Source organism: Elephantulus edwardii, unplaced genomic scaffold (assembly GCF_000299155.1).
Source record: "Elephantulus edwardii isolate Elephantulus edwardi_28Jun2011 unplaced genomic scaffold, EleEdw1.0 scaffold00325, whole genome shotgun sequence".
Lineage (NCBI taxonomy): Eukaryota > Metazoa > Chordata > Mammalia > Macroscelidea > Macroscelididae > Elephantulus > Elephantulus edwardii.
Window position 1 is genome coordinate 2,175,170 of NW_006400075.1, and position 23,102 is coordinate 2,198,271.

Consider the following 23,102-nt stretch of genomic DNA (forward strand, 5'->3'; position numbering starts at 1 on the left):
GATGGCTCGCCCCAAGCCGAGGGCAGCCCGCTCCGGGCAGAGGGCCGTGAGGGCTCACCCCGAGCTGGGGGCTGAGGGCAGCCCAGCCCGAGCAGGGCAACACCCCCCAGGAGCTGGCTGGTATACTCCCCCTCTAATTGCCCCTACCCCAGTCTGGTCCCCTCGCCTGACTGAGGACTCTGTGGTCAGGGGTAGTGTTTCCAATTCCAGTACTGCAACTTTTATCCCCTCCCCATAAGTGGTCATACTATATTTTGAAGTAGGTGTCACTGCCCTCCCCCTTTATATATGATAAAGGGAACCTGAGAATTGTGAATAGACTCCCCCCAGGTCTAACCATCTTTTGGCAGAAGCATTCAACAGAACAAAATATGTGGTGCATTTAGAATGTCAGTCCTCTTGAGCATGCTGCCACTGTTAAGGTCATCAGCCTCACAGTGACTTTCAGAAATCCATTGCATCGGTAATCGTCTTCTTTGGCCTGTCCAATGCATAGATAATCGTCTTCTTTGGCCTGTCCAAGGAAACCCAAACCTGCATGCATCCCATCCCCCACCTCCTACGCAGGTGACCAGCAGGACGCACGCCCCCGCCGCCAGCATGGGCAGCCGTTGGGGGCACATCCCCCACCCTGCCGCACGGACGCTCGGCGTGCGCGCGGCCCCCTTTTGCAGGTGGCCAGTGGGCTCCCGCTTCCCCCACAGCTGCCATCCTGGCTCCAAGGATTCTCTCCAGAACAAGTCCACCTTGTGGCAGTGTGGTGGCTTCACTGTACCAGTCTTGAGGAGGGCCGGTGCTCAGCATCCATCCTGGGTGAGGGAATCCATTGGTTCCGGCTGTGGAAGCCTCATGGAGCTGCAGCAGCTGTGCGGCGTGGCGTGGGCTCTTCAGGGGGTGTTGGGAGCCAGGAGACTCATCCATTTCTCCGTGGGAATCCTTGAATTCCTGTTGTTGAGCCTCGATCTTCACTGAGGTCCAGTAATCAACTGTTTAAGTGTTCAATTATCAATAAGCCGAAGTCTGTGGAAGGCCATAATGGCCCTGCTTTAAGTGGTTTGCCTCTGCCACCATCTTGGATCTCCCTATTTACAACTTTTTGAGAAAGCACCATACCACCTTCCACAATGGCTGCACCATTTTATACTTCCACCAACAGTGAATAAGGTTTCCAGTTTCTACACCACCTCGCCAGCATTTGTTGCTTGCTGTTCTGTTACGTTTTGCTATTCTGACTGGGGTGAGATGATATCTCATAGTTATTTTTATCTACATCTCTCTTAGAACTAGGGATTTTGAACATTTCTTCATGTGCTTGTTGGCCATGTCTTCTTCGGTGAAGTGTCTGTTCATATCCTGTGCTCATTTTTCAACTGGATTATTTACTTTTATCTTGTTGTGGTGCTCAAATATTTTATAAATTCTATATATAAGTCCCTTATCTGACATGTCATTACCAAATACTTTTTCCCAGTCTGTGGCTTCCCTTTTTTTACCCTGTTGGAGAAGTTTTTGGATGTGCATAGGGATTTGATTCTTAGAAGGTCCCATTCATCTATTTTATCTTCCCTGGTTGTAGATTTTTCAGGATACTTGGAAGACTGTTTATGTTGTGGATTAACTTTGAGAGTTCTTTCAAGCTATTTTTTAATGAAGTTTATAGTCCTTGATTTTAGTCCTAGGTCCCTGACCCATGTTGAGTTGGTTTTTGTATATGGAGTGAGATGTGGATCTTGCTTGAGTCTTCTGCAGATATTTTTCCAATTTTGCCAACACCAAGGCTGTCATTTCCCCACCTGATTTCATCTCCTTGTCAAAAATCAGTTGATTATAGGTAGATGGGCTGATTTCCTGGTTCTCAATTTTATTCCATTGATCTATGTGTCTGTCATTGTACCAGTAGGATTGAACAATTTTTGGAGCCAAGCATCTGCTGGATTTCCTGTTCCTCTTTTGTTTTTGTTGCGTGCTCTATTACTTCTTCCCTTCATGCCCTCTCTGACGTGGTGGCGGTATTATTGGACTACAATGTCCACACACAAGACATGCCATTCCTTTCATCTGCTAATGGCCAATTGAGGGAACTCTTGTGGGCTACAGTAAGGATTGCAGTAGTGCAATCCCAAAGTCACACGGTTCATATCTACCAACTGCTCTGCAGGAGAAGGACAGGCATTATCTTCCTGCATGATTCACTCACTGACTTTGAAAGCCTGTTGGAGGGTCAGCTATGGGTCAGTTTCGATTTGATGGTACAGAATAATGGTCAAGTTAAGGAGGCCTAGAGGAGAAGTTTATTCAATGTGAGACTACAACGTGAAAGGTCAGTGGTTTGAATACACAAACTGTTCCACAGAAGAAATCAGATCATCTCCTCCATGTGTTTACAACATGAGAGACCCAGAAGAGGCCTTCCAAGAGGCACTGACTTGATAGCAGTCGGTTTTGAGTTTTCCCCTAAATGGTCAAGTGGGGCAGACTATCTAAGTACTCTAATATATTGAGTAGATTTTTCAGGACCCACTCTCAAATATTATAAAGCCAACTCTCCATTTCCTTGGAACAATCACTATATACTGGACACTGCTAATGTACCCTGTAGAATGGGCCTGTAGAGATGAAGAAAGAAGACATAACACTATGGCCTACTGCAGTTCTATCCGGAGGGCAGTGTGGTCCAAAGGCAGACCAGCCATCAGCTCCTGAGATGGGCAAGACCAACCCCACATAGCAGGACTAAGCAACTCTACAGAGCTCATGCTGAGCTGGCTGAAGCCTGTTTAGGCCTCACCCACAGCTCTCCCTCTGTGCAGTCCTGTTCCTTCACTGAAGTTACTGACCTCAACACGCTCTGTCTCAGGGTTTGCTGGTGAAGAACTCACTAGGTAACAATGTGTAGTATCAAAGCCCTCAACATCTGGCTCTGAATTCCTTCTTCAGCTCAAGCTGATCCCTGGAAGGTAGCAAACCCGAGAAACCTTTCTTGGCTTTCTGCCAACACAGAGTGCTATAGAGGGGCTTCATCATCAGCCCCCTTCCCTATAAATAGCAGGATGGCAGTTATTCCTCAGATTCTGCCAATTCTTGCTTGGTCTTCGTAACAGAGTAGGGAAAGGCAGCAACTCCCCATCAGCTGTTCGTCCACCAGAATCTTGGCATTCCTTTGCTTTATTTATATGTTTCAGACTGTTCTCTTTCCTTGTCACCTTTCTGGGAGGGGGCCAGCTATCTTTATTTTTTTTTTTAATAAAAAAACCAAAACACCAATAATAACAACCCACCTAATTGCAACTAATTTCTGATGAAAGGGAGTCTTAGTCCAGATGTAATTTTGTGCCATGTGTGTGTATGTGTTATTTCTAAAAGAAAACCAGTAACAATTTAGTTAGGAATTTTACATTTTTTCTTAACCACTAAAAGCCTTGTGGGAATGAATCAGGTGGTTTATTAAAGAGTTCTACAGATTTTACCATGCCTAGAAATGTATCCTAAAACACAATTCTCCAGAAGTAAAACACTATGCCTGAGATACTGTCTATGGGACGACCTGTAAGGAAAACCCTGAAGCCACACCAGGGTTCAGCAGGGGAACACACAGCAGCGAACACGGAATCATCGGTCAGCATCACAGAAATCATGAAGCATATGGAAGCGTCTTCATGAAGGCACTTAAAGACTTTCACACTCATCCATGCTTCCAGCTCGCAGGTGCCCTAGCCCTCTGTCTGGTCTAGGCTTTACTGAGGCTTGCAGACCCCAGTTGGGCAGTCAAAGATGTGCTATTCACAGAAGCCTGATGTGCAGCAGTGTAGCGGGCAGACACCGTTACACAGAACCAATGAAGAGACAGAGACAAGCCACAACAGTAACTCTTGGTTTTTGCTGGGTTGCTAGAACGAGAATGATCTTATTTTCCAAGTACCAAGGAAACCCCCTAAACAAACCTGCATCCAAGTGAGTACAATAAATGTATGCATATATGTACAGATTGCCACTTGACTTTTTCTACAAAATGTATGTACCTAGAGAAGCTCTGTTGGAGCAGTGGCTAAGGCATGTAGCTGCTGACCAAAAGGTTGGTGGTTGTAACCCACCAGCAGCTTTGAAGGCAAAGATGTGGCAGGGAGTTGCTGTTAAGATTCACAACCTCTGAAATCGGAAGGGACAGTTCTACTCTGTCACGCAGGGTCATTACGAATCAGAATCCACTAGATGCCTATGATGGGCTGAAGCATGCCCCCACTGCCAGGATCAGTTGTAAATCCTAGCCCTTGTAGCACCGTGGTTTAAAGCACTATGCTGATAATGGAAAAGCTAGAGTTCAAACCCATCAAATGCTCTTTGGGAAAAAAAGAATTTGCTCCCATAAGAGTAAAAATCAGTGTCATCAAGGTAATTCTCACAGCAGCCCTGTAGGCAGAGCAGAGCCCAGCCCCGGGCTTCCAAGCTGTAAATCTTTATTGATGCAGACTGTCTCAATCTTCTCTAGTACAGTGACTGGTAGGACTGAACTTCTGGACTTTTGGGTTTTGGCCAAATACCTCAACCACATTTTTCTTGTAAAGATTCACTTACTGCTGCCATGTTGGAGCAGACTTACAACAGACCTGACAACAAGTTTTCTTCTTTTTTTTTAACTTTTTAAAAAAAAAATTATTATTTTTTTAAAAAAATTCTTTTACTATTTTTGTGTGTGTGTACCATCAAATTGGATGTGACTGGTACAGGAGGAGATTGCCCCTCCTTCTCCAGCAGAGGATCTGGTGGATTCGAACCGCATACCTCAAGGATTACAGTGCAACTTCTTGCCACTAGGCCACCAGAGCTCCCTCAAATTTTATTATTTTTTGTGTGTGTGTGTACCATCAGATGACTGGTATAGGAGGAGATTGTCTGTCCTTCTCCAGAAGAGCATCTGGTGGATTTGAACTGTTCTCCTCTAGGATTGCAGTACAGCTTCTTGCCAACAGGCCGCCAGAGCTCCCTTACAGTGGGTTTTCACAGACTGTAAATCACACTGAAGGAGACTGTCCATCCATCTCCTACACAGCTGCTGGCGGACTTGAACCAGCCACCTCTACGTTAGCAGCACCATTCCCCAAAGATGCTGCCACCGGAGCTCCTGTAACAATTACAGCCTAGGAGAGGCCGTGGAACAGCTCTACAGTGTCATACCAAGCTGCCTGGAACCCTTAGAGGAGCCTGGTGGCACCATGACTACAGCACCTGGCTGCTGAGATGCTGGCAGTTTGAGGGAGAAGACTAGGGCAGTCTGCTTCTGTGGAGACATGGGCTTGTAAACTATGGGGCCGGTCTCCTTGGTCCTACAGGTTCACCATGAGCAGGAACCAATGCAGGAGGAATGGCTTCTAGCTTCTATTTATACATGCACTGGATACAAATGGGCAAAACATGTATGAAACCAAAGCAGGTCCACTGGTAGGATTATAAATATCTTTGCTGTAGGAATGTAAGCATCTTTGCTCACTCTTTCAGTTAGCTACGATTGTTAGTAGTTTTATCAATGAAGCAAATTTTATACTACGTCAATGACATTATTGAGCTCTAGTGGCCTAGTAAGTAAGGAGCAATGTTGTCAACTCAAAGGCCTGGAGTTCAGATCCACCAGCTGCTCCACAGGAGAAAGATGAGCAATCTCCTCCTGTGTGATTTACTGCCTCTGAACACCTTCTGGAGGGTCAGCTATGGGTTGGCTGTGACTCAACATCAAACAAGATGTCAATGACAGCTTAAGTGGCCTTAACCCAGGGTCCGAGGTGCTCTCTGGCTTCTCAGCTCACAAGAGCTATGAAGCGCTCAGTATTGACCATGCACCAACCCCAATATGGAGCAGCAATTGAAGGATGTGTACCTTCCCCCAATTCTCTGTGGATGGATGTGGCAAACATGCTAGACACCCTGGCCAGGCCCACCCAGTACTCCCTCGTGGCACCTTCATCTGGTGGGCCCTGGAGCTGCTGCTGGTGACACAGGGAGTGGAAGGTGTCCTCTTCCTGCCAGATGATGCGGTGCAGGATGATCCAGGGCAGCACTGACGACACATGTGGTTCCTTGGCCTCCTCCTGCACGGCCATACTGCAGTCTATGACCTGGGCAGGAAGGGGAATGGGATAACGGCCGGTCATGTACATAGGCACCTCCTGGCTTCCAGATGCAAGGATTATAGAAATGAGTGGGCCCAGGGAAGATGACTTGAAAGCTCAGGATGGTTATAGCTACTATGATCAAGGCAAACTGGCCAGCGTGGTTTCAGAGGAGGGCGGGGCAAACAGAGCCCACCTCTGGAAAGAATCCTTCCATGTCAGGGCGTCTGCAGATTATCAGTGAAAGAGAGCAGGAACAGAGGCAGCACAGCCAACCCCTTGCTCAGGAGGTGGAGGATGAGGGCAAGGAAGGCTGGGTGCGCCTCTGAGCCCACTTGTTTACACTGCTGGGGACACACAGCGTGGAGATGGAGAGCTCTATGTAGTGCTGAGCATGCGCTGGAAAGGTGCCTCTGTGGGGGCTGGGCAGGAGTAGCAGCGGGGTACTGAGACAGGACTAAGTAAGAGGGGGCAGTGGCTGCCAAGTGAAGGAGATGGAAATAGAGAGCTGCCTGAAGCTGCTGCAGGTGGGAGGAGGTGGTGTGGCAGACTGCTGTAGCTGAGTAGGAGCTGGGGCGATGGAGGGGGTCCAGGCATGCTCTCTGCACAAGCCTGGTGGGGCACCATGGGGCCTGCTGGGCTCTGCGGGCCGCTATGTGGTTCTGTGAGGCACTGTGGGGCCCTATTGGGTTTTGTCTGGATTCTATTGGGTTCTGTCTGGGCAATGTGGGACCCCTTGCTCACCCTCAGCAGAAAAGGCCATCCTTATAAACACAGCCATGCAAGCTAGGACAACACAATGGAAGCCAGCTTCCTAGGCTTGCCACACCAAAGGCAAGGCCTCTCTACTCTTGGCCGTTTCTACTCAGTAGCCAGAGGTCTTATATCTTGTGGCAGGGTTATGGATTGAGTTGAGGTCCCCAAATAGGTACTGCAAATCTTAACCCCTGACCCAAGAGAGGAGCCCAGAGATGTCCCATGAAAGTTCTCAGCTGCTAACCTAGAGACTGACAGTTTGAGCCCAGCTCGAGGCTGTGCAGGAGAAATGGCCATGTGCTCCCCTTAACATTACAGACAGTGACAGCCTAGAAACTCAAGGACAGATTCCCTGTGTCACATGGGGTCCCTACAGAACAAAAATTATTCCAGGGCTACAACATGCCTAGGGGTATGATCCCACCTGGGATGTTCTCCTGGTTACATTAGTGAGACTGTTAACAGAACAGGGTATGTTTTCAACCTTCTCAATTCCTGAGTGAGGAGGTGGTGGATAGGCTGAGAAGCAGGTGGGTCACCTGGATGAGGTTGCTGGTAAGCCTGACCAGGCCACTGGTGGAGGAGGACTCCCTCAGGATGTTGCCGCTGCCATCCGCGGACAGTGCCTGCTCGATGCCCAGCAGCAGCTGTGTGACTGTGGCCACCCACTCCTCTTTGGCTGCAGTGTCGCTGGCATTGACCATCTGCTGGACGGCCTCATTCAAGGCAATGTCGGAGCATTCAAAGCATTGCCGATGGTCCTGCAGCCGGAGCAGTGAGTCCTGAGAGGAATGAGAGTGAGGGGCTGGAAGGCACCAGCAGGCAGGTCCTGGCGGGCTGGGGGAATGAGGGACCAGGGACACAGCAACAGGAGTGAGGGGCTGGCTATGAGGTACCAGCACATAGGTCCTGGAGGGCGGTGAATGAGGGACCAGAGACACTGGGGGAAAGTGAAAGGGTTGTGAGGCACCAGCAGGTGCATCTCGGAGGGCTAGGGGAGTGAGAGCCGCGGCACACTCCTGAAGGTGCCTTTTCAGTGCAGGTATGGGCTCCATACAGCCCACAGGTCTCTGTGGGCACGTGGGGGCTGGAGTTGGGGTGTGGTCACAGTAGAGCGGGTCTTCTCCTAGGGCCTTCACATAGGGATGCACTCTTCATCTCAGCTCCCATTTACAAAGCTGGGACACTGGGAAGAGGCCCCAGGACTGCCACCAGCCACAAGAAAAGGGGGAGCCTCATAGCGGTCAGCTCTCCCCAAGCAGTGGGCCGCAGGCCAGGACCTCCACTTCCTCCCCACTTAGCCACCTCCCAGCAACTGGATCTGGAAAGTGACTAGAGCAGAGGCCAGAGCCAGAGTAGCTGTCACAGGAGAAGGGAGGTGGCCTGAGCCAAGGTCAAGGGTCAGGCAATGCCTGAGTAACACAGTAGCCTGTGGGAGGTAAGGGCAGTTCACAGAGCAATGTGATGCACAACAATGGCTGGGGTGCTTCCAGAAGAGAGCTTGAGACCAATAAATTACTGAAGAGCCATGATGTCAGTTTATAGACTAAAGTATGCCTGATTCAGGCCATGTTTTTTTGCATCAATTGCTTTGCATCTGAGAACTGGACAATGAATAAGGATGACATGAAAAACTGATGCCATTGAGCTGTGGTGTTGGAGGAGAGCACTGAATATACCATAGACTCCCAAAACAAAGAGCAGGTATGTGTTGGACAAAGGGTAGTCAGAGTGTTTCTTATTAGATACAAAGATGATAAAGCTTCATCTCTCATACTTTAGGCATGTTGCTAGGGAAGGCTATTCCTTGGAGAAGGTTATCATGCTTGGAAAGGTGGGGGGCTAGTGAAAAGAGAGGAAGACCTGTAATGGGCTTGAGTGTGTCAGAAAGTGTGAAGATGGCAAAGGATAGGGCTGGGTTCAGGTCTGCTGTTCACAGAGCTATTAAGTTGTACTCAACTCGATGGCACTCAACAACAAAAACACTAGGCCAACAATATTTCTAACCACACACGCTCTTTCAAATCTGCCACCAGGGTGGTAGGTCCTCCACAGATCTGTCCACTGCACAGAACCTTCCCACTGTGGAGCTTCCCACCACCTTGGGACTCCCCACCACGTGGGACCTCCCAACCACATGGGACCTCTCCACTATCAAGGTCCAAGGTTCTCAGCAGAGTGCTGGACCCTCCTGGCACCTGCCAACAGGAACCATCTCACTGTCTCAGGACTATCCCACTAGTAGGTCCTGGTGCAGGCACTGCCAGACTAGGTTTCTTGACCTTGCCCTCTCCCACTTACTTCACCTCCTGGTCTGGGGTGAGGCCCCGAGGGTGCAGCATTACAACAAATCAAGAACAGATCACACTGCAACTCCAAAGTAATGGGCTCTCACTCCAACTCAGTCCTCATGAGTGCCTTTCTGAGCCTAGAGTGACAATGGGGGGTGTCAAGCATTATTATCCAAATGGCTTTCCTAGCCATTTGACTTTGCCACATGGAATGGGGTGGTGGTGATGAATCATACAAATAGGGTGTGTTAAGTCTATCTACAAAGATATTGGCTAGTCTCACCATTAAATCGAGCAGAGTCATAATTTGGGAATCTCACCACCAATAAGGAAACAGCAACACTGTGTCCTTTGGGGCCAGAGATTCTTGCACCTCTCAGATTGAGGCCTGCAGGAGCAAGAGCAACAGCTGCAGCAGAACTACAGACCCCTGATGTGAGACAGAGCTTACTTGGGACTGCTACCCCATGGAAGCAGAGCTAGAAACCTTCATCTAAGCTTGCTGGAGGACTGGCTGGGGAGATGCCATAACTGGCAAGGTTGAGAGAGCTCTGTAACACTGGCTTGAAAGGTTCCAGGCTGAAGGGCCTACAAGCACATTTCAGAAGCTGCCCAGACTGAGAAATGTCTCCTGTTGTCAATTTGAATTACAGCCTGTTAATTTATCTAATAAACTCTATAATGGCATGTTTCTGTGAAGTTTGCATAGGTGCTGCAACATATATCAGACCTAGATGGGCAGTAGGATTGGTATTAGAAATCAGAAAAAGGAGGTTTGGGAGTGTGGGAAATTTCTGAGTGCAGAGGAACTGGTTTTGTGTTGTGGATGTGCTTCTGATGGGACAGTTGCCACTTGTGGAGTTATCATGGGACACACATGTCCACCCTCACTCTTCACAGAGATAGCAAGCAAGAGCATCCTTGAGTCATGATGACAGTTAAGCAGCAGGTGCAAGCCAGCCTCTGAACAGCATGATGAGTTCTCACAGGTGACTCTTAGTGACTAAGACCTGCAGCCACCTTGACACCTAGTATGTCACCTCCTAGTGCACACCCGAAGTTTGAAGACCATTCCTGGGCTGACATGGATCAAAACCCACACAAGGTAGGAACAGAGAACTCCTGTCTGCCAGGACACACTGCTGACCTTGCACTGCAACCAGAGTCGGCGACAAAAGTCAGCTCAGCCAACAGCCTTCTGATAGGACACACTTAGGCCAGAAAGAGCTAAAAAGCCCAAGAGTGAACGCCAACCAATGAGAAGATCAAATCATTACTGATGGCAGGCAACACGATCATGCACACTCACACCCAAGAGAGAAAGACAGCAATCAGAAATGCTGAGACTTCAGCACAACAAACAGCATCCCTATGAGCTGGTAACATACAGTCAGGAAATACAACCACCAACAATGCAGACTGACTCAAGCTTCCTGTTGTTGTTAGGTGGCCATCCAATGGACCGCTAGTCACAGCAACCCTATGCACAACAGACTGAAATCTTGTCTGATGATCCTGCACCATCCTCACAGTCTCTGGCACACTCAAATCCACCGATGCAGTCACTATGTCACTCCAGCTCCAGGAAGGTCATTCACTCCTTTGCTAACTCCCAACCTTCCCAAGCATGATATCCTTTTCCAAGGACCAGTACTTCCCAACAACTTAGGCTGGAAGCCTTGATGCCATCATCTGTGGCCCACTGCACTGATCACCAAAGAGGCCAAGTGCCTCCAGCAGTTCAGACCACCACCAGCGGCTCCAAGGGGAAGGATGGGCAGTTTCCTCATTGCAATTTACAGCCTTGGAAACCAAAAGGGAGGTTGTGAAGACTTGGAATTGAAGCAATGGCAGTGAGCCTTAGTTTTTTTGCACAGCCAACATAACAAGAAGCCCCGCACTGAGACATATAACAGAGGCTTTTCAAAAGTATGGCAAGACCACCACTGTAGTCCTTAATACTTCAAAAGACTCTGTTGCACTCTAGGTTAGCTAGGTGGAAAATCACCTGCAAACACAGGACATAGCCAGAGACAAAGACAGCTGCACCCCGGATCCACTAGAGGCTGCACCTGGCTCATCTGGCCTCAAGCTCACAGGTGCACTGGAGAGGCCAGTGAAGGCTCTCTGCAGGGGCCCCTTTGGGAAGACAGGAGCAGGGTAAGGACAGGAGCAGTCCTCAAGTCTGGGAAGGCTGTCTATATAGCACAAATGAGTAAAGATTAAAAGATGTGACAATATCGAAATGCACAACTTCTGTATGCTACCAAAAAGCAAGCTGAAAGTTAAGAGAAAACAACAAACCAGAGAAAATATTTGTAACATATGCAAAAAAATGGTTATCCTCTTTGATGTCTAAACAGTATTACAGATTGACAAGAAAGCCCTCCTTTCCTCAGGAGACTGCACAAAGCCAAGACTCATTTTTCACCAAGAAGTGTGTGTCCTTGGGCACGCGGCTGAGGCCATGATCTCAGATGGCACCCTCCCTGCCTAGCCACCAGATCCTCTTCCACCAGGTGGTGCCCACACACCTAGCACCTCTTCCCCTCAGTTGTTCAGGAGGCAGTGAGAGAGCCAGACACCATTCAGTGACCAGGCCCAGAAAGGAAGGGGCTAGTTCTTTTTCCTCCCCAACCCACTTAATGCTCTTCACCCCTGGGCACACCCCACTTATGACCCCCCCTGGGTATACCCGCTGTCTCATTACAGCCATGCAGGGTCACCCCAACCTGCCACGGGAATGGAGGTCCACAGCATGTCACACCCTGATCTTAGTTTGGTCCAGAACAAGCAGTTCTCGATCTCCTCTCTTCCATTCTTTCATTCCTCCCCTACCCTTTCCTTCATTATGGTGGTGAGAGTGACTGCTGGCACCCACAGGACACTTGCTACCTGCTCCATACAGAAGTCCTAAATTCCCATATCACGCCTCTGAGGTGAGAACAGTGATCATTCCTGTTTCATTGGTTAGGTGCCACTGAGTACGACCCATAGCGACCCTATGACCCCTATCCTATCCTGTGCCATCCTCATCATCTCTGATACACTCAGGACAGGACAGCAGTCACTGTGTCAATCTATCTGGTTGATGGTCTTCCTCTCCATCACTGACCCTCCATCTTTTCAAGCATGATAGCCCTTCTCCAAGGAATAGCCCCTCCTAACCACATGCTCCAAGATGAGGGACAAAGCTTTGCCACACTTTCCTCGAAGATGTGCCCTGGACCCAGCAGAGGGTTACTTCCTCATGGAAGGAAGTGGGGGGTGGAAGCTGGGGTTGCCTGGAGGGCACGGGAAGTTCCAAGCACAATGGTGTGCTATCTTCAATGAGGCAATCACACATGGGCATCTATCTTACCTTTATTTTTCATACTGTACAAGTATCTTATCTGTATTTATCTCAGAACTCACTGCTGCCGAGTTGGTTCCAGCTCATACCATCTTCATCAAATTGAAGGCTGTACACTGTGCTAAGAGGAGACTGCCTCCCTTATTCCTTGGAGCCACTGGTGGACCTGAGTCACCCAAGATGTGCAGCTCCCGGGTTACCAGCACAACTTGCTGCATACTAAACCTCCAGATCTCTTTACTTATAAGCTACTCAATAAGTAATTTTAAAATGGATTGATAAATAGACAAATTGGGATGGGAGTGTCAGAGACAGTGCGATTGGCACAGGACAGAGCGGAGTTTAGGGCTGTTGTACATAGGGTCGCTATGAGTCGCAGGCGACTCGATGGCACATAACAACAACACAACAGGTAGAAAGGTGGATAGATAGATGGATAGGTAAATGGACAGATGAAGATGCTGGGTGGACAGATGGACAAATGTGCAGCTGGGTTGGTAAATATGAGTAAATGAATGAAAAGGTAGATAACTGAGTAAGTGAATGGAAAAACAGGCAGACAGAAGGATGGATGGACAGGTATGAGACAAGTGGACAGATGAGAGCAGTCCCAGGACTAGCCTCCTTTCTCCTCAGGGTCACAGGTGAGTGCATACAACCCTAGAAGCTGCACTCCTGGGCTCTAATTGTCCTCCAATCTTAGTCACATCTTCCTGAGTGCTGAGTTAGTTTTTACTCTTCTTTATCAAAGTTCTGGTGGCCTAGTGGTAAGAAGTTCTGTTGCCAATCTAAAGGCAGGTGGTTTGAAATCCACCAGCTGCTCCACAGGAGAAGGATGGACAATCTCCTCCGATGCGATTAAATGCCTTCGAAAACCTGGTGGAGGGTCAGCTATGGGTCATTTCTAAATGGACAGCACACGACAACCATCAACACCTTTTGACAATGAGCCGAGGAAGGAGGGAGCAGAGGGCGAGGGTGTGCACCTGCAGCAGCAGCAGCTGGGCCGGCCTCTCGGGGATGGAGGTCATGAACTCCAGGTGCTTGGCCTGGTCGAAGCCACTGGCACAGAGCGTGGGGCGAAGAAGGCGCACGACAGCTTTGTAGTCACCAGCTTCATACAGACGCTGGATCTCCTCCAGGGACTGGCAGCGCTCCAGAGACTTTAGGTTCTTGTCGATCTAAGGAAGGCCCGGGGACAGTGACCGCAAGCACACACAAGCACGCATGACCCCACAGCCCTGGATCATCTGCACTAAAGCATCAGACCCAGCAAAATGGGCAGAGGCGGAAATCTCTCTCAGCTAGCAACACACACCATATTTTTGGTTTTCAGGTTGTGTTTTGTTTTTTAGTTAGTGTAAGTTTACAGAATGATTGGGTTTGCATTCATGGGTACACATTTTTTCCTCCCTCTATTCACTGTAACATAAATCCTGTTCCAGATGGCTAACTATCACATACAAAGCCTGGTCATCTTTGTCTTTCAGCCAGTCCTTGCCTGCTCCTGCTTTGGAGTTGTGTTGTTCATGACCTCTTCATTCTTTTCCTGCTCTCCCCTTGCCTTCTGTCAGTCTGCTTTATAACAGCGGTATTATGTAACATTTATCCTTTTGTGATTGAGATGTTTCACTCAGCTTAATGTCCTCCAGGTGCCCCCATGTTGTATAGTGTTTTATAAGTTCCCTATCTTTCAGTGATGCATAATATTCCGTTGTGTGAATGTTCCACAGTTTTTCTATCTCTTTGCTTGCTGATGGGCACATGTGCTGCTTCCATCTCTTCACTACTGTGAATCCTGCTGAAATAAACATGGGCATGCATACATCTGTTTGCATCACGGCTCTGGTTTCAAGGCTGTATCCTTAATAGTGAACAGCTGGGTCAAACGGTATTTTATTCCCAACTTTATGAGGAATTGTTGGACTGCCTTCCATAGTGGCTGTCCCATTTTACACTCCCACCAGCAATGAATTAGAGTTCCAATCTCTCCATAACCTTGCCAGCATTGGCTGGTTGCTGCTCTGAATGTTGCAATCATTGCTGGGGTAAGATGATATTTCATTGTTTTAATTTGCATCTCTCTAATAGCTAGGGATTTTGAACATTTCTCCATGTGTTTGTTTGCTGTCTGACTTTCTTCTTTGAGGAATTATCTATTCATATTCTGTGTCCATTTTGTGATCTGGTGTTGGTCTTGTCTTTGTTGATATATTGTGGTATTCTGTAAATTTTAGATATGAGTCCCTTTTCAGATAGGTCATTGCCAAATTGAGAACCCAGAAATCATCAACCCATCTACCTATGGTCTACCTAAGGTCAAATGATCTTTGACAAGGAGACAAAAAATCAATCAAGCGGGGAACTGAAAGTCTCTTTAACAAACGGTGCTGGCAAAATTGGACAACCATCTGCAGAAAACTGAAGACTTACACCTCACACCATACACAAAAATCAACTCAAGGTGGATCAGGAACCTAGGAGTAAAACCAAAGACTATAAAATTCATCAAAGAAAAACTAGGACAACTCTAGAAGTCCAATCTACAGTACAAACACAAACAGACTTCCAAGCATAAGGGAAGCCCCACAACCAGGAGAGGATAAAATAGATGAGTGGGACCCTTCAAAAATAAATAAATGAAAACCCTATGCACATCAAAGAACTTCAACAAGGTAAAAAACCAGCCAAGAAACTGGGAAAAAAAATATTTGGTAACATACATAATTTAAAAAAAATATCTCTAGTCAGTCAAGGGATTAGTTTTTTCAAAAATCAAGAGACGGCCCAAAAACAGAAACCGAGGGGATCCAGAGAAAAAAAGCTATGCAGCCTTCGACAGAGGCTGGAGGTCAGCCTGGCCAGCCCTGATGATCACACTCCTGATGGGCAAGCACAGTGACCGTGGAACTCCCTCTTAGCATGCCTGGTAGAAAGTGTTCCTCCCTGAGACCATCCGTGGGACAGTGTGAAGAACTGTGTGGCCGTTACAGACACAAGTGCCACTAGAACAGAACTGCACTGCCAGGTGGGGGCCTGGCTTAGGTCCACATGGTAGTCCCCAAGCCAGAGGGTTAAGAAAGCATCACCTCTCAAAACAACTATATTATCTCACCCCAGTAAGAAAAGGAAAATTTAATAAAACAGCAAACAACAAATGCTGGTGAGGTTGTGGAGAAACTGGAGTCTTTATTCACTGTTGGTGGGAATGTAAAATGGTGCAACCACTATGGAAGGCTATATGGCGCTTTCTCAAAAAGATGGAAATAGAAATACCATTTGACCCGCAATTCCACTACTGGGAATATACCCCAAAGAGACCATAACTGCACCCAAGCAGATTTATGCACACTCGTGTTTATTGCAGCTTTGTTCAAATAGCAAAGCACTGGAAACAATTCAAGTGTGCATCAACAAATGAATGGATAGAGCAGCTGTGGTATATTCACATAATGGAATACTATGCTGCATTGAAAATCAAGGAACTCATGAATTACTATACAAAATGGGTGACCCTGGAAGACATTATACTGAGTGAAATATCTGAGTCACAAAAAGGACAAATACTGCATAGTGCCACTGTTGTAAAGTGGGACTGACATTGTGGTTGGGGGGTAAACTAAAAAAAGAGGGGATAAATAATGTATTGAACAGATGAGAGAGAGAACTGTTTAAAAGGGATATATGATTAGGTATTATTGTCATGCAAAAGTCCAGAATGAAAGCTGTATAGTGGAGTGGACTTCGGGGGCAGGGATTGTATAACAATGAAAGAAATTTTTTTTTTTAGGAAGTGCCAACAAGGTGCTATATTTAGAAGTAAGAATGGTGAAACTTTATCTCATATACTTTGGGTAAGTTATAAGGAGTCAGTCAGTTTTTGGAAAAACACTGTATCAATCCATTCTTTTAAAAGAAATTTTTTTTTACTTTGCAAACAGAGAAGTGAACTGGGAGGACGGGTGGGCAGGGAGGAAAGTGTGCAACAATGAATGAATGGAAATCCAAAGTCTCTGTAAGCTTCCATTAAAATTAATATTTTTTTTTAAATTTTATTATTTTTGTCTGAGTGTACCGTCAAATCACATCTGACTGGTACAGGAGGAGATTGTCCCTCCTTTCCCGGCAGAGCATCTGGTGGATTCGAACCATGCGCCTCTGGGATTGTAGTTGCAGCTCCTTACCACTAGGCCACCAGCGCTCCCCTAAAATTAATAATTTAAAAAAAAAGTGCATCACCGCTGAGTGGTGCTGGCTACTGTCCACTCATACCGCCCAGCCCAGCCTACGACTGGGAGCTCCATCGCACACACCTCCTCCAGGGAGACCACAGAGTCATTGTGCAGGTTGGGCAGCCGGATAACCAGGTCTCTCCACTCAGCGCCTGCTGCTGCCTGAAGGGTGGCCGAGCTCTGGAGCATCTCCGTGCAGATGTCGTAGTTCTCGAGGGCCTGCTCCATGTCCCCCTGGTCAGAGAGCAGACAGGTCAGGGGGAGCAGAGGACAGAGCTGCCAGCACTGGGCAGGACTTACACTCCCAACCCTGGACTGTGGTCACCACAAGGGTGGGGGTCTATTGGGTCACTGAGAGCTGGGCTCAGTGCATGTGTGTTGAGTAAGCATACAGTGAGGGAATGAATGGCTCACAGATAGCTCTGCCCACAGGAGCCCGTCTCACAGTGCATGACCCTGAGGACACTGTACCCAGGTGTGGATCAGGAGCACAGAAGGCAGGTCCAGGACCAGCGGTCCAGAGCAGACGGCCTTCATATCAAGCAATGCCATACTGCTCAGACGGAACCAGTGAAAGGCCATGGCCATCTCTCATTCATGTGGCCTAGGGAAGCAGGCATCACCTGGAGTGATGGGGAACCAGCCAGCTCCCTAACCCCCTCCCAAACCCCCCGGCCTTTAGGCCCCGGTGCTAACGGCACCATGGACCACGTGGCAGAGTTTCTGGAACTCTCTCTCTACTGTCATTAGCGCTGCCTTTCAGGGTAACCACCTCGAGGCAGGACCTGTACAGACTGTGGCTGTGCTACGACACTTGAGGTGGCCTAAAACTCTATTAGAGACTTCTGAAATAAAATTCCTCCCCCACCTCCCATCGCCTCACACCCAGCCCAGTGCCCCAGAAGGTGTTGCACCCCCATCCTGTCCCCCAACTTCAGAATACTAGGCTCCATCATTCTCTGTTTGACACTTGGACACACTGATCGCAGGACCCACCTGCAGGGCCAGAAATCGAGCCTTCAGCCAGTACACACGAACCACAAATTCCAGCCAGCTGTCCTCAAAGAGGTCACGCTGGGATGAGGCAAATGACAGCTGCAGGAGGTCACCCAAGAAGTGGGTGCCTGGAAAGTCGGGCCCAAATCTGCCATTGATCACTCCAGTGGGGCCGTTCCGAGGAGACACTGCAAACAGTCAGCCAGGAGGTGGCAGCTTTGTGAGCAGGATCCTGAGTTCAATATGGCCTGCCCACCCGGCCCACTGGAGGCTCCTCAGCCTGCCCCTGCCCTGCCATTCAGGTCCTCCAAGTCCAAGGATAGACACTGGAAGGTGGACAGTCAGACAGAGTACACCTCCACCCTACTGCGGGGTGAGTGCACCGAGTTCCTTTATGTGGCTTCTGCCTTGGTTTATTTAAAGAGCACCTTGAGATTTTTCTTAAGTCCCGAACAGTGACCTTTGCCCTAAGTGTTGGAGAAGGAAGGTGGAGGGTGGAGACCCCAGGAGGATGATGGCACCCCCTCAGCCCACAGAATGGCTTACCTGCAGAGCTTCTACCTTTGGTCAGTAGCCACTGATCCAGCTGGAGTTCCATACAGGACAGAGACATTAGCATCATGTCCTGCAAAGTGGGAATAGGGAGGTCAGGAGCTATGGCCAGTGGGTGGGCAGAGACTAAATTCACTATCTGACAAATACATTCTTCCCCTCACCAACCTGCTATTTACTAAGACCTAAGCTGAGGTGTGAGGATTGGCAGTAGGACAGGACTGGGGTGTTGAGGCATGAGAGGGGAACCTGTCTTAGAGTCCCAGATATTGCCCCACACTGCAGGGCATAGTTCTGCCTACTGTAGAACCCACAAGAGCTCAGCTCAGGTAAGCATGCAGCCTAGCTTGTCTGGGGACCATGTGGCTCCTCTCACAGTTGCAAAACGTCCCAGAGACTGAGGTCTGGGGACAGAATGGTCAGAGGCATGACAGGGCGGGCCACAGGAAGTCAGGCAGGATTTGCAGCATCTGAGCCCGCAAGGCCCCATGGACTTGAAATTCCAAACCCAGCTGCTCCCTGGGCTTCATCCAAGACCACCACACCCTATGGACCCCTCCTCAGCCTCCTGTCAGAGGCGCCAAGTCCCTACAAGGCACCGAGCCTTGGAGAGGAGCTTCCCTCTGCTGCCTGCCACCCTACCCACTCCCCCAAGTCCCTCCACGCCACTCGAGCCCTGGAGTAGAGCTCCCCACTGCTGCCTGATGCCCTGTCCCCTCTAAGTCCCTCCACACCACTTGAAGAGAGAGGCTCCACAGGGGCACAGCTGTCCCTGCTGTCCGCCTGCCCTGTCTGACCTGGATGTGCCTGTTGCTGCAGTCCCTGAGCAGGGAGTTAGGCAGGCTGGTGCTGTGCCGCCTCCAGCTGTGGTAGATGCCGAGCACCACGTCTGTCAGCCCTGGGGGCCAGCGCAGCAGAAACTTGTGGCCCATGGCCTTCAGGTAGCGCATCATCAGCTCCAGAATGCCGCCGTTGGTCTGGTTCCCCAGTAGGAATTCGTGCACATCTTGTCTCTCTGCCAGGGAAGGTACATTGTGAATGGGGTACCCTGTGCCAGGATCCAACCGTGCGTGGTCCCCTTGCATCCTGCGTCCACCCTCTGTGCCAGGGTGTCCTCCTCGTGCCACAGTACCCTCCTTCCAGGTCTCCCCCTGTGGCGCGTCCCTCCATGTAAGGGAGACACCCCCTCCCGTGCAGGGGTGCTCCCTCATGCCAGGTACCCCCCTGTGCTGGGGTATCCTCCTGTGCCTAGTTCCCACACTCTACAGAAGGGGAAAGCAGCAGTGGGGTCGAGAAAGACCCTCTGGCACTGTCCAGGTCCAGTGGGCGGGGATTTACCCTGTGGTGAAGTCAAAACGCGACCCCAATACCATAGTAAAGTCACCCCCACCAGAGCGTTGGCTGTCGTCAAGTCACACCACCACCTCAAGGTTGTGAAGTCACTACCACCTCAATGCCATGGTGAAGTCACACCACCACCTCAATGCTATGGTGAAGTCACTCCGTCACCTCAACACTGTGGTGAAGTCAAACCACCATCTCAATGCCATGATGAAGTCACACCATCACCTCAACATTGTGGTAAGATCACCACCACCAATGCCATGGTGAAGTCACAATGACACCCAATGCTGTCAAATCATATCGCCACACTACATCAATGCTGTGGTGAAGTCACACTGCCACCTCAATGCCATGGTGACATCACACTGTAACCTTAACGCAATGGTAAAGTCACACCATCACCTCAACATCATGATAAAGTCACAATGTCACCACACCGCTGTGGCGAAGTCACACAGCCACAGTAATACTATAGTCAAGTCACACTGTCACCACATGGCCATGGTGAAGTCATACCTTCACCTCAACGCCATGGTGGGGTTACACTGCCACCAGAGAATGCCTGGCTGAGAAGCCAGCAGGAAGCACTGCTCCTGGAAGCTTCAGGGAGTGTGGACACCAACTCAGACCTTCTTATTTCCTTATGCTCACAGTGAGCTGCACACAGGACTCATGTGCAACCTATGGTCATTCAAACCTGGCCTGGCCATTCTTGGTCCTGTAGAGTTGACCACAGAGCTGTGGATCAAGCCTGCAGGGCCTAGCCTAGCACCATGAGCACACTTTAACAAATGTCTACGGTCATTCCTCAGGAAAGAACATGAAACTGAGGTGAGGAGACAGCAGAAGAAATCCAAGAGGGGGCACCTCTGGGCTCCTACCGGACTCCATGAATGTGGCTGAGTCAAAAGACAGCCTGAGCGGCCCTGTGCTCTGGCAGTGATCGGGCTTAGCGTCTGACTGGACTTCGTAGTTGCTGAAGGGGCCATCTTCTTCCTCAGCGTCCAGCTTCCTCAACCTGCAGAGGACATGGTAAGCCACAGTCATACTACGTGGTTGGAGAACAGCACCCAAGTACTTCCTACTCAAGAAATCCATGCACGTGAAAAAGACCTCAAGAGAGGCCTGCGAGGGCATCACTGCTCAGTCCAGCATGCCTGAGGTAGGCCCCAGTGTGCTGACCCTCAGGGAGGTCAATGGTAGCAGAAGAAAGAAGCCTTGCCAGAGCCTGGGTGAAGCATGGATGGACGGCCTACTTCACAAGGCCTAGGGCAGGCTAAGAGCCCACAGTTTGCAGGGTCCTGCCCAGCCATGGCTACGGCCTAGCCAGGGACAGCATGTCTGGTCAAAGGCAAGCAGCTGCCCTGGAGGTGGCTGTCATAGTACACAGCTCATCCTCGACTCTGTCCTCTTCACGTAGTGTGTCCACCATCTGGGGAGGGTGTCCTTGAGGTTCAAGGCTTTTGCCTCGCACACGGTTCTGGAATTGCTGTCTGTGCTGTGTCCTCTTCACTCCACAAATGTCCATTCCAGTGACAGGCAGTCACCAAGCACAGCCACCTTCTCAGTGCTGGCCGGGCCCTAGATAACAGTCCTCTGGGCCTCATGCCTATAGCTTTCCTGAGGGAAGCTCTGGGCTGGCCCGAGGGCTTGGAGAAACTGATCAGAAAGCAGGTCAGCCTCACTCTGGCTCTTTCCACTGACAGGGACCTGGAACAATGACTACTAAGCATTTCACCTTCACCACAGAGTGGAGGGCAATCCTCTGGGAGCTCCAGCTCCTGTGCTTGCATGCCTCATGGTACAGAACAATGTGATGAAGCCATAGCTCGGTCTCACAGTGAGAAAAGACCATGGGTGCACATGGCACACCCACAGCTGTGAGGAAATGAAAGGCACAAATGACAGACACAAAGGAAGGAAGGACAACTGCAGACTGTGTGTGCCAAGTCCAATGGAAATGGAACTGCTCCCTCTGCTCAGAGGGTGGGGTGGGGCAGAGAAATTCCATCCACTCAGACAGCAGGACACATGCTACCACCATGGCCCTGGATTTTCTGATGGAAAGAAGAGGATCAGGACAACACAGGAGGACTGGCTAGAAATCTCTGCCAGACCCTCCTCTTGAGGTGGCTGAGGATCATGGCAAACCTGCTACTGTCTCTTCCTCCTGCACCTTCTCCTAACAGCCCAGGATACTCTGATAGCAGACAACAGAGAGCAGCAGGACGGCCCTTTTACTGGGCCCCCCAGACCCCTTGCCTACCCGAGGGGTCTGTGCGCTCAGGAGCCTGGGCTCCAGGGTCACCCTGAGCATTGAAAAGGGCCCGGCCCAGTCCCCACCCTCAGGCAGCACAGAGGCAGAGCGAGCACAGACCTCCACGGGCTACCTGGTGGGGATGTTCCCAGCTCTGCACAGATGTGACGGGCAAACTGTACAGATGCCCTCAGAGGGCAGAGTGGTAATGAGAGGACAAGTGGAGACTTTTGGAGGGGCTTCCCAGTGGGAATGGCCCCATCTCTGCACATACGTGATGGGCAGGGAGGTAGTGAGAAGGTGAACAGAGACCTCCAAGGGCTGCCTAGTGGGGATGGCCCTTCTCTGCACAGATGCCTGCAGAGTTTAGAGAGGAGATAAGAGGACAAACGAAGACCTCCAAGGGCTGCCCAGTGGGGATGGTCCCTGCTGTGTGCAGATGACCTCAGGGTGCAGGGAAGGGTTGACCTCAGTGTGTGGGGAGGAGATGAGAAGGTAATTAGTGAGCTGGCAGATGGTTTGTTGAGCCCTTCTGCACCCCAGGGACAGGTGCACTTACCTGGATGGGAGGAACTTCACCAAGAGTTCCTGGAAGTCCACCTTCTCCTCCTTCTTGCACTTAGTGTTTCGGACGCGGGCTGAGCGGCGTTTCGCTGTCTCACCACTGTCCTCCACTACCTTCTTGCGCTTTACTCCTTTCTTGGACCTGTCTCCCCCAGAAGTATCACCTTCATAGAAGACAAAGGAACATTTTACCTGGGGGAGGGTGAGCAGGCAGGGGCCAAGATCCCTCATTTAGAATGCTACCATGGGCCTCACCTCAAGCTCCCTGAAATGAGCTGCAGAAGGCCCCTCACCTGGCGCTCCCTGTGAGCTTGAGGTCAGCTCCTGTAGAAGCCCCTTCACCTGGAACTCTCTGTGAGCTCCTCAAGGTCAGCTCCTGCAGAATCCTCCTCACCTGGAGCTCCCCATGAACTCCTTGAGCTCAGCTCCTGCAGACACCCCCTCACCTGGAGTCCCTGAGCTCAGCTCTTGCAGATGCCCCCTCCCCTGGAGCTCCCCATTCTCAGCTCCTGCAGACGCCCCCTCACCTGGGGCTCCCTGTGAGCTCGCGCAGACATCGTCTCATGCCTACACTCTGGGCACTGTGTAAGTGCCGGCTGAGCACAGGGAGTCAGTCTTACCCTGGCCTCCTGTGGCTGGCCTTGGGACCCCTGAGTA

The 23,102-nt window shown here is 49.9% G+C and overlaps 1 protein-coding gene across 1 annotated transcript in view; it reads right to left on the reverse strand.

Moving 5' to 3' along the window:
- Positions 1-23,102, reverse strand: part of CABIN1 (calcineurin binding protein 1) — a 125,948-nt gene that overhangs the window by 76,382 nt on the left and 26,464 nt on the right. The window contains exons 10-18 of the mRNA XM_006901429.1: positions 22,441-22,609; positions 20,506-20,642; positions 19,078-19,295; positions 18,275-18,353; positions 17,729-17,916; positions 16,814-16,966; positions 13,487-13,681; positions 7,397-7,639; positions 5,951-6,107 (exon numbers count right to left, since the gene is read on the reverse strand). Coding sequence (XP_006901491.1) covers positions 5,951-6,107; positions 7,397-7,639; positions 13,487-13,681; positions 16,814-16,966; positions 17,729-17,916; positions 18,275-18,353; positions 19,078-19,295; positions 20,506-20,642; positions 22,441-22,609 — 1,539 coding nt within the window. The remainder of the gene's footprint in view (positions 1-5,950; positions 6,108-7,396; positions 7,640-13,486; positions 13,682-16,813; positions 16,967-17,728; positions 17,917-18,274; positions 18,354-19,077; positions 19,296-20,505; positions 20,643-22,440; positions 22,610-23,102) is intronic.